Genomic DNA, 10,570 nt, shown 5'->3' with positions numbered 1-10,570 from the left:
CGCAGAGCCACTCACGTTCACTTTGGTGGACCATCTCTAGGACCCGCACCTATCTGACACTGGTGGCATAGCGATATGCCACCAATGTCTCAGATGAGACAATCCTTTTAAGCTCTTCTATTAAAATCATGTGAATGTTTGAAACTATTTTCTTTATTGTTCCAATGTGACGACTCATGCTCAGACATCTGGGTACGTACTTATGGTTAGAGACAACCCCTCTGTAGTGTGATACTCCATGTTATTTCACGGCTTATGTTCCTTCTTCTCTCATCTGTAGGTTAGGTAAGCAAGGAGAATGGAAGAAGCAGAGTAATAAACAACTGCAAGATCTGGTATGTTTGAAGTCTGCGATCATGGGAAAATAGATCATACACAGAATGGCAAAATTTTTACTTTAGATTCATTTGGACAATATAAGTGCATATATCCATCAGAAGCAATGGAAGTTTGGGACTGTCATGACAGCAAAGACAACAATGGACCACGAGTTTGAATCTTCTGATTAGACATCATCTTGGCTGTTAAATTTTGGGATTTTTACTAAAAGTTTATTTACCTAATTATATTATTGCCCTACAGCCTGGAAACAGGGACAAAATCCTCACATTGCCATAGATCCTACTGGCCAATGCCCTGGGGGCCGCCCAGCCCGCCTCACAGCTATCACCTGTGTACATAAGGATCTGGTGCTCTCAGCATTAATTAATGCTAGGAGCATCAGGTACTTATGCACCTGGCTGGTATCCACAGGTGATCTCCTAAATTTAACACTATCCCCGTCATTAGGAGAGAGATCGAGTTGAATACTGTAATGCAGGAGCCAGTATTTTATGCTGTACTGTGGTATTTGGTTCTGCTGGGTGGTACTGTGCTTTGTACTAAGGTACTGCTGGCCTTCACCTACTTCTGTTGGCCCTGCCTATTTGTGTTGTCCCGCCTTCAGTTAATCTGGACCTGGAGTCAATCTGGGGTCACTTAGTTGTTTTTTTTCCAGGGCCACTTTAAGTTCTCAGTCTGTCCCTGAATGACTAGAAATCCTTTTAATATAATGCATGTGTGTTATACAGAGTGGACACTCCTCTATCTTCTTATGATAAAACTGTGTACTATGTATTCAATAATAGCATGAGCTCAAACTGACTAATTCTTATTTATGAAGAAATAAAACTAATTATTAACTCCAGGTATTAATAATAAACCCTCTGTGCCTGGGGCAATTGATTTGTACAATATTCACATATGCATAGCAGTAATAACTCATGATTTATATGCGGGAGATTTGGCAAGCTGACAGACTGTGCATAATATCTGCCTTTAGGCTCTGTCACGAAATACAGATTGCGGGTGTGGATACCATCCTAAGGCGAGGGTGAGCGAAGGCCAAATGATCTTCATTACATTGCATATAGCCAGAGATTATTAACACTATTCTAGAAATATAGCTTTATAAGCATGCTATGGGGCTGTAGAAAATGGGTATTTCTCAGGTTCACTTAAGGTAAAATATACAACAAAATCATCCCCTGGAAAGTGTAGTATTGTAATAAACCATAGTTTAGCTGAGTTTCATAACCATGTAACGTATTAATAAATGCTGATTACTCAGTACGCGGGGGCGCACTGGTAGCAGCATGGTATAACCAAGTATACACCCATGGACCAACACTTGACCAGGTTGAGAAGACTGGTCTAGTTACACTAAACTTTCAGAAGCCATTTCCCTAATTATTTTTATAGTACAAGAAGCTGCTTGCCCTAGAGCAATAGTCAACATCTGGGGTGCCACAGAAACACTTATATATTGCTCATTCACATAACATTAAAAAAAACTTGACCCACAGTACAAAATCTATACCAGAGCTACCAAAGATAAGATATCATTTATAGTACTGCTATGCACAGATGTCCACCCTCAGGTACCAATCTCAGCAACCCACCTACTCCTCCTTGGTATTACAGACTAGCCCTATTCACTCCTGTGCACGATCGGCAGAACACTTTCAGACTCCAGACTATGCTTTAAAGTCTAGAGTTTGTAAACAGAGGAAAAAGAAAACCTCTAGGATGTTCAAATTTCATTACAAAATTTCGCATTTGAGAAACTAAAAAGACATACAAATTAAATGACCATATTTGATGATTTTTATTCTAATGGGATGTAATCATAAAAAATTGCCATGTGGCCAGTATATGTAAAAAAAGATAATAATAATAATAAAATAAAAAACTAAATTGGAGAGCCAACAATAAAATTATTTTTTGGTGAGCAACTTTCTGGTTCCATTGAGATCACTTGGGCTTTATAGCCATATTGCTCAGCAGCCCAAGCTCGATCCAGGTCAACCAAACCCATGCAGTTCTTCCCTGCAAAAGAACAAATCAAAACCATTTATAACAAGCAAATGCTTCTTTACACTCAGTCTCAAAAAAGCTATACTTTATACTGACAAATGAGTAAAATCACTTAGATATGGTATAATATTCACACTATTAAGGATCTATAGACCTTCTCTGTGCTGTTCTATAGTGGGTCTTCACGAGACACAGTATTCTTCCCAGAATATGTTTACTTGCTTAAAGAGATTGTCCCATGACAACTTATCCCCTATCCACAGGATGCAGGATACATGTCTGATCTTCAAAGGTCTAACTAATAGGGGCCCTGCTGATGATTACAATGGGAGGTCCGTGTTACCTGTTTGAATGGAGTGGTAGACACGCATGCATATCAACCACTTATCTCCCATCCTGTGGTTAGAGAATATTTTGTTCTTATGGGGCAACCTCTTTAACAGTTTTGAGAATCCCAGTAAGGTCATAGACTGTCATGTATCTTACAGACAGAAGGTGGAATGGGAGAACAGCTGGCTCTTGGCCCAAGTATGAGTTGGAGACAATGTCCCATAAATCCTGCTTCCTCTAATGTCATGCATGTAAGTATGTACTTGGTAGATTCAACTTTAGAGCATCACTGGTAATTCCAACTAGTAACTGAAATCTAAAGCCCCTGTGCGCACACACTAATTTGCTGAGCATTTAGTCTGTACGTGTGTAATGATATTTGAATAGCCAGAATGTTTACTTAAGTGTTCTTCAAATACTACAAACAGGGAGCATGCATACTACAAGTAAGCAGCATAACACATGCAATACATACCTATCAGCCTCCGCTCCGGAGGAAGCTGGACAGCTGTCTGATCTGCAAATCTACAAAGCACCATGTGCTCCTGAAAATAAGAAAAGAACATCTTCTCAGTCATGGAGGCATAATACATATACAGTATGTACACATAAAATGTATAGAAAGGTAAGTCTTAAAAAAGAATTCACTATTTCATCACTGCAAGGGTCCACTCTGGACATTGCAAGAAGGTGACGAAAAGTTTGTGCAACTGTGGAAAGTACAAAACACAGCTTGGTTCCCTATACAGGTAAAATATGTTGACTTTCCACAAACAGAGGCCATTACCAGTTTGTACACCCAGGAGTCCATAGGCCTCTACTGTACTTCAACATCCTTCATTGCATCCCGTATTGCTAGTATGTTCACACTCATACAGCACCCAACTGTATGTAGTATGGAACCACATGGGACTCCCCATGTCTCTGTCCAGCCCCTGCACACAGCTCTGGCATGTCTGGAAATTAGATGTTATGAATAGTGTTGAGTGAACTTGTGGTTTCAAGTTTGGCGTACAAGGTTCGGGTTCAGGTTATCTAAGAATTCCGTCATGAATTCTGCTACCAGGGACCATAACTTATGATCCGTGGTAGCGGAATCCATAACGGAACTCTTAGATAACCCGAACCTTGTATGCCGAACTTGAAACCAAAAGTTCGCTCAACACTAGTTATGAATGAATTGTTTAGCACTTTTAGTTTTCTATGCATCCTCTTACTATACTGCAATACATATCTTTGTATGGTTGCAATCTGTAGACCCCCCCTAGCAGCTCCTGAAATATACCTGCTTGACATTGCATAGGCTTTGTAGCAGAAGATATGAGTAACAAACACAAATTATCAAAACTCATAGTCAACAAAGTGTAAAAATTTGATATACTGTATATTTATAGTAAAAATAGCTACTAGGTCCACCACAACATGACCACTGGCAGCAGGTCTTTCAGTAAGAAATCCAATAGTCCTTCATGAACCAGATGTACATCCAGTAAAGGCCGCTTTACATTACAAAAGCATTATTTCTTTATACCAAAATACAGTGCTCTGTCTTATCATTTATCTCAAAAGTAGTGAAAAAACTAAGAAATATTACAGTTTGTGCTGAATACGTACATTACACACAACATAAAGAAAAAGATACCAGGTCCTGTTACTCTTGGGTACTTTACCTTAAAACCTATTTATTTTTCCATGCAGCCCAATTAAGCAGAGATGTGAATTTCTAGCCGCACTCCACTTTTGAAGTATTGGCTTTCAGAGCAAGCGATAAAGGAAAATCTTTAAACTGTGTAACTCCATCAAAGTGGGATTTAGCTAAGATAATTAATGGACAAGAGGACTAAATCTGCTTGTCCAGCCAGGGAGACAATGCCTGGCTATAGCCTTGAATATTGGGCCTTCCGCCAATTATCAAGGCTAAGTCCATAAATAGACCTATTAAAAGTACCACACGTCTCTAGCAGCACTTGAGTCTGTAAATTGAAGCATTCTTCCCTGCAGCCTGTGCAAACACATATCCTCCTCACATTCTTATTAAATGGCTTCTGGGGCCGAGCAATACACAGAATAAAAGAGGAATGTGACTAGTCTAAACTCTGCAAATAAAAACGTCTTTACTTTCACAGACCGGAGATTGAAAGGAAGAAAAGTTGGCCACAGTTACAACTTGGACCTTAAGGCTAGGGCTACATGGCAATCCTGGCCGCTGTTACGTGACCAAGTAACACAGTGTAGCAGGGTAGCCATAAAAATGAAAGGGGTTGCAGTGCGTTTACGGCGACCCCTGCAGTTTTAGAGTTTTTGCAATTCTGGGTTTGCGGTAAACTTGCGAGTTAAGTTCATATATGGGATACTGTCCCTACCACCGTAACGTATAAGAATATTACACGTCAACAGGAATATTACAGGAATTGTTTGATCATATAAAAGCATCAAACTGACTTCATGTATGCAGGTCATGGAACTTTGGTATATAATTCTTCAGAATTTATAGTAGGAGTACATTATTTCTTATAATAAGTACCTCAACTGCTGCAGAACTTGTTTATTAGGGATATTTGGCTTGTGGGTGAAATTTCAGGATGAATCTAAAATGCACTCTAACCTTTACAGGTGTACTTAAAGGGGTTCTCCAGGAATAAAAAAAATGAAAATACTTAAATATTTTATAATAAATATATTCACAAATTCCTTTCATTACTTGGAATGGCTTGTTTTGTCTAGGAAGCAATCAGTACACACAAAATCTGTCCTAATCACACAGGAGGACAAGTTACTTCACCACAATGAGCCACAGTGCTGCCTCATCCTCCTCTCTGCTTGTCAGGAATTATGATCCTGAATACATATGAATCTCTGTGGGAATGGAGATGATGAGGAGACATGAGAGGAGGTGTGGCTAATGAGCAGCAGCATTTGTTTACAGTCTCCATTACCACAACAACACATTACCACAGTCTGTCCTGTTCATTCTCTCTGTACTTCATGTCTCCTCATGAGCTAAATTCCCCAGAGATTCAGCTGAAGTTCTTATCATCTTTATTCAGGATCATAATCCCTGACAAGTAGAGAGGTAGGTTTAGTGTAAACTAAAGGGACAGCTGTCATTTTGTTTCCCCTGATGATTGCTCCCCAGACAAAACAAGCCATTATAAATAATGAAAGGTATTTCAGAATATATTTATTATCAAATAATATTTAAGTATTTTAATTTTCTTAATTTCTGGAGAACCCCTTTAATGTGAACTTCTCTAAACTTTTGAATGCACATGTCCAACTGTGCAATGTTTCAGTACTTTTTGCACAACTTGCTGTTCTCTAACAAGGAGCTTAATGGCAAAATTCACAACAAGTGTTTGACTCATGAATCCCCCAATAAGCTTCCTGGTTCAATTAAAGTTGGTATTTAAACAGTCCTCCTCATTCTGCTGTTCACATTTTAACATTATGAGACCAAGACAACACCTAAATCTGTTTAGCCTTGAATATTGGGTCTTTCGACAATTGTCAAGGCTAAGTCCATAAATTGATCAACAGTACCTTGCCATTGCGAGGCTTCAAGCACAATGTTCTCAAACAGAAATGGCCACTGAGCTTAGAGTGTCGCAGAGTGTCATCAGCAGGTTGCAATTGAGATACAGAGAGACAGGAAGAGTCACAGGAAGGCATAGAAGTGGACGTCCTTTTGCCATATCCCACACTAATGACCGTTTCATTGTGAACAATGTCCTGCAGAACCGGATGATGAATGCCACACAACTCCAGGCACATTTAAGGGAGGTGAGGGGCACCCAAGTGTCATGTCAGACCATTCGAAACCATTTACATCAACGTGGTCTCTGTGCTAGATGACCTGCAAGAGTACCTGACCACCCCACCAGGCACAGGCGTGATCGTCTTGCATGGGCCAGGGAGCATCTATGCTGGATGAGGGACCAGTGGGCCTCAGTGCTGTTCACTGATGAAAGTCGATTCATGCTGAGCAGAAATGATGGCCGCCAAAGAGCGCGCTGTGCATCAGCCACTTATGTCACCAGACGAACTTTTGGTGATGGTGGTGTTACAGTGTGGGCAGATGAGTCTAGTCAATACAGAACTTCCCTATACTTTGTGAATGGTACAGTGACAAGTCCATACTACTTGAATAGCATCATTAATCCAGTCATTGTGCCTCTGCATGAACAACACAGGCCCAATTTCATTTTCATGGACGGCAATGCGCCAGCTCATCGAGGTTGCATCATTAGGGAATGGCTGCTGGAGACTGGGGTACCTCAAATGGAGTGGCCTGCACTTTCTCCAGACCTGAATCCCATTGAAAACCTATGGGATCAGCTGAGTTGCCGTGTAGAGGCTCGTAACTCTGTACCCCAGAACCTCAATGACTTGAGGGCCGCCCTTCAAGAACAGTGGGATGCCATGCCTCAGCAGACAATAAGTCGACTTGTGAAGAGCATGAGGTGTTGTTGTCAAGCTGTAATTGATGCTCAAGGCCACATGACAAGTTATTAAAACATTTACATTTTTGTGGGGGTATACCCACCACTTTTGTTTCAATAAATTGTTTGAGATGAGGATATCACCATTGCATGCTTCTACTTCCATGATATAATATGACTGTAGCGTGAATTTTTTACGTTTTCCATAAATGTTACCCTAAAGCCAAATATCCCTAACTTTTTGTGAGTAGTATACAAAGAAAGGAGGGAACACAGCTTGTTAGTCAGCCAGTGGTTGGCACAGGACAAGGAATAGCCTGCAAAAGCGATCTCCCAACAGACTATAATTGCAAGCAGGTCATATGCTTATTTGTTAAATAATTTTATATTTATACTTTTTGTATCGTTCCTTATGACTTTCAAGATCTCTGCTTGCTGTCATTCAGTAGGAACCTTAATTGTTTACTTGCAATGGATGACAATCTGTGATGATCACACAGATCAATTCCGGTCCACAAATCGTGGATCCTCAAAGTACTGGATGTGGTCTGTCTGCTGTCCGCATTTTTTTGCGGACCCATCAACTTCAATGGGTCAGTGGTCCGCATTGTGGAAGGGACATACAGATGCGAAAGACACATAGATAATCCGTGTGCTTTCTGCATCTGTATGTCCGTTCCGCAAATAGACAGAATATGTCCTACATTTGCCCGCAAAATGGGGACTGCGGACATAATAAAGTCAATCAATCCGCAAAAAAAAGGCTGATGCAACACGTACGGTATCCATATATTGTGAATCTGTAAGTTGCGGACCGAAAAATACATGGTGCATGAGGCCTGAGTCATGTAAAGCGACGGACGTTCAGTACATTGTGGCTTGACATATTAAGCCAATATATCCACCACTTTACAGTACAACTCTCGCATATAAGGAACAATTGCTCCTCCACAAAGGAGGCCATTTATAAACACTGCTCAAAAAAATAAAGGGAACACAAAAATAACACATCCTAGATCTGAGTTAATAAAATATTCTTCTGAAATACTTTGTTCTTTACATAGTTGAATGTGCTGACAACAAAATCACACAAAAATTTTAAAATGGAAATCAAATTTTTCAACCCATGGAGGGCTGGATTTGGAGTCACACTCAAAATTAAAGTGGAAAAACACACTACAGGCTGATCCAACTTTGATGTAATGTCCTTAAAACAAGTCAAAATCAGGCTCAGTAGTGTGTGTGGCCTCCACGTGCCTGTATGACCTCCCTACAACGCCTGTGCATGCTCCTGATGAGGTGGCGGACGGTCTCCTAAGGGATCTCCTCCCAGACCTGGACTAAAGCATCTGCCAACTCCTGGACAGTCTATGGTGCAACGTGACGTTGGTGGATAGAGCGAGACATGATGTCCCAGATGTGCTCAATTGGATTCAGGTCTGGGGAATGGGCGGGCCAGTCCATAGCATCAATGTCTTCATCTTGCAGGAACTGCTGACACACTCCAGCCACATGAGGTCTAGCATTGTCTTGCATTAGGAGGAACCCAGGGCCAACCGCACCAGCATATGGTCTCACAAGGGGTCTGAGGATCTCATCTCGGTACCTAATGGCAGTCAGGCTACCTCTGGCGAGCACATGGAGGGCTGTGCGGCCCTCCAAAGAAATGCCACCCCACACCATTACTGACCCAATGCCAAACTGGTCATGCTGGAGGATGTTGCAGACAGCAGAACGTTCTCCACGGCGTCTCCAGACTCTGTCACGTCTGTCACATGTGCTCAGTGTGAACCTGCTTTCATCTGTAAAGAGCACAGGGCGCCAGTGGCGAATTTGCCAATCTTGGTGTTCTCTGGCAAATGCCAAACGTCCTGCACGGTGTTGGGCTGTAAGCACAACCCCCACCTGTGGACGTCGGGCCCTCATATCACCCTCATGGAGTCTGTTTCTGACCGTTTGAGCAGACACATGCACATTTGTGTCCTGCTGGAGGTCATTTTGCAGGGCTCTGGCAGTGCTCCTCCAGTTCCTCCTTGCACAAAGGCAGAGGTAGCGGTCCTGCTGCTGGGTTGTTGCCCTCCTACGGCCTCCTCCACGTCTCCTGATGTACTGGCCTGTCTCCTGGTAGCGCCTCCATGCTGTGGACACTACGCTGACAGACACAGCAAACCTTCTTGCCACAGCTCGCATTGATGTGCCATCCTGGATAAGCTGCACTACCTGAGCCACTTGTGTGGGTTGTAGACTCCGTCTCATGCTACCACTAGAGTGAAAGCACCGCCAGCGTTCAAAAGTGACCAAAACATCAGCCAGGAAGCATAGGAACTGAGAAGTGGTCTGTGGTCACCACCTGCAGAACCACTCCTTTATTGGGGGTGTCTTGCTAATTGCCTATAATTTCCACCTGTTGTCTATCCCATTTGCACAACAGCATGTGAAATTGATTGTCACTCAGTGTTGCTTCCTAAGTGGACAGTTTGATTTCACAGAAGTGTGATTGACTTGGAGTTACATTGTGTTGTTTAAGTGTTCCCTTTATTTTTTTGAGCAGTGTATATTACATAATACAGCTCATGTGCATGATATGATGTCGTGTGAAAAGACGTCCTTGGTGGGACCAACTGGGACTTCATTGTCAGAACGAATAGCACATATTTTCACAGTCCCATTCATTTCAAAGGCAGCGCTCTCCAGAGATCTACAGCAGCGCAGAACTTTCACAAGACTGATGTTTGTCCCTTATAAACAGTGGCCCAACTCATAACTCCTCTGAGTATTTCAGATTCGTAAACTTCATAAAGTGCAGTTCAGTTTGTGCATGTAATGGAATTCAACATTAAAGGGCATCTGTCAGCAGATCTGTACCTATGACACTGGCTGACCTGTTCCATGTGCACTTGGCAGCTGAAGGTATCTGTGTTGGTCCCATGTTCATATGTGCCGGCATTGCTGAGAAAAATGATGTTTTATTATATGTAAATGAGCCACTAGGAGAAATGGGGGCGTTCCGTGTGCTCTGCACTTTAACTAACAGGCCCAGATGGGATGACATTTATACTGCCTGGCCCTGTCAATCTAAGGGCAGAGGCTGCAGCTGTTGCAGAGAGAGCTGAGCCTCTAGGTGTAACGGCAACGCCCCCATTGCTCCTACAGGCTCATTTGCATATAATAAAACATAATCTTTCTCAGCAATGCCGGCACATATAGACATGGGACCAACACAGATACCTTCAGCTGCCAAGTGCACATGGAACAGGTCAGCCAGTTTCATGGGTACAAATCTGCTGACAGATGGCCTTTAAAGAGGACCTGTCACCTCTCCTGACACAATTGTATTAGGGTACTTTCACACTTGCGGCAGAGGATTCTGTCGCCGGAACTGCCTACCGGATCTGTCAAAACGTGTGCAAACTGATGGCATTTTTCAGATGGATCAGGATCCTGAT

At 42.2% G+C, this 10,570-nt stretch overlaps 1 protein-coding gene across 3 annotated transcripts in view; it reads right to left on the bottom strand.

Moving 5' to 3' along the window:
* Positions 1-2,129: 2,129 nt before the first annotated feature.
* GSTCD (glutathione S-transferase C-terminal domain containing) overlaps positions 2,130-10,570 on the bottom strand; it is a 173,362-nt gene continuing 164,921 nt past the window's right edge. For all 3 annotated transcript variants that reach the window (XM_040418246.1, XM_040418245.1, XM_040418247.1), the window contains 2 exons: positions 3,161-3,230; positions 2,130-2,367 (listed from right to left, as the gene is read on the bottom strand). In XM_040418246.1, the coding sequence (XP_040274180.1) occupies positions 2,231-2,367; positions 3,161-3,230 (207 nt within the window). In that variant the 3' untranslated portion in view covers positions 2,130-2,230. The remainder of the gene's footprint in view (positions 2,368-3,160; positions 3,231-10,570) is intronic.

Source organism: Bufo bufo, chromosome 2 (genome assembly GCF_905171765.1).
Source record: "Bufo bufo chromosome 2, aBufBuf1.1, whole genome shotgun sequence".
Classification (NCBI taxonomy): Eukaryota; Metazoa; Chordata; class Amphibia; order Anura; family Bufonidae; genus Bufo; species Bufo bufo.
This window is presented reverse-complemented; position numbering and strand designations above follow the sequence as displayed.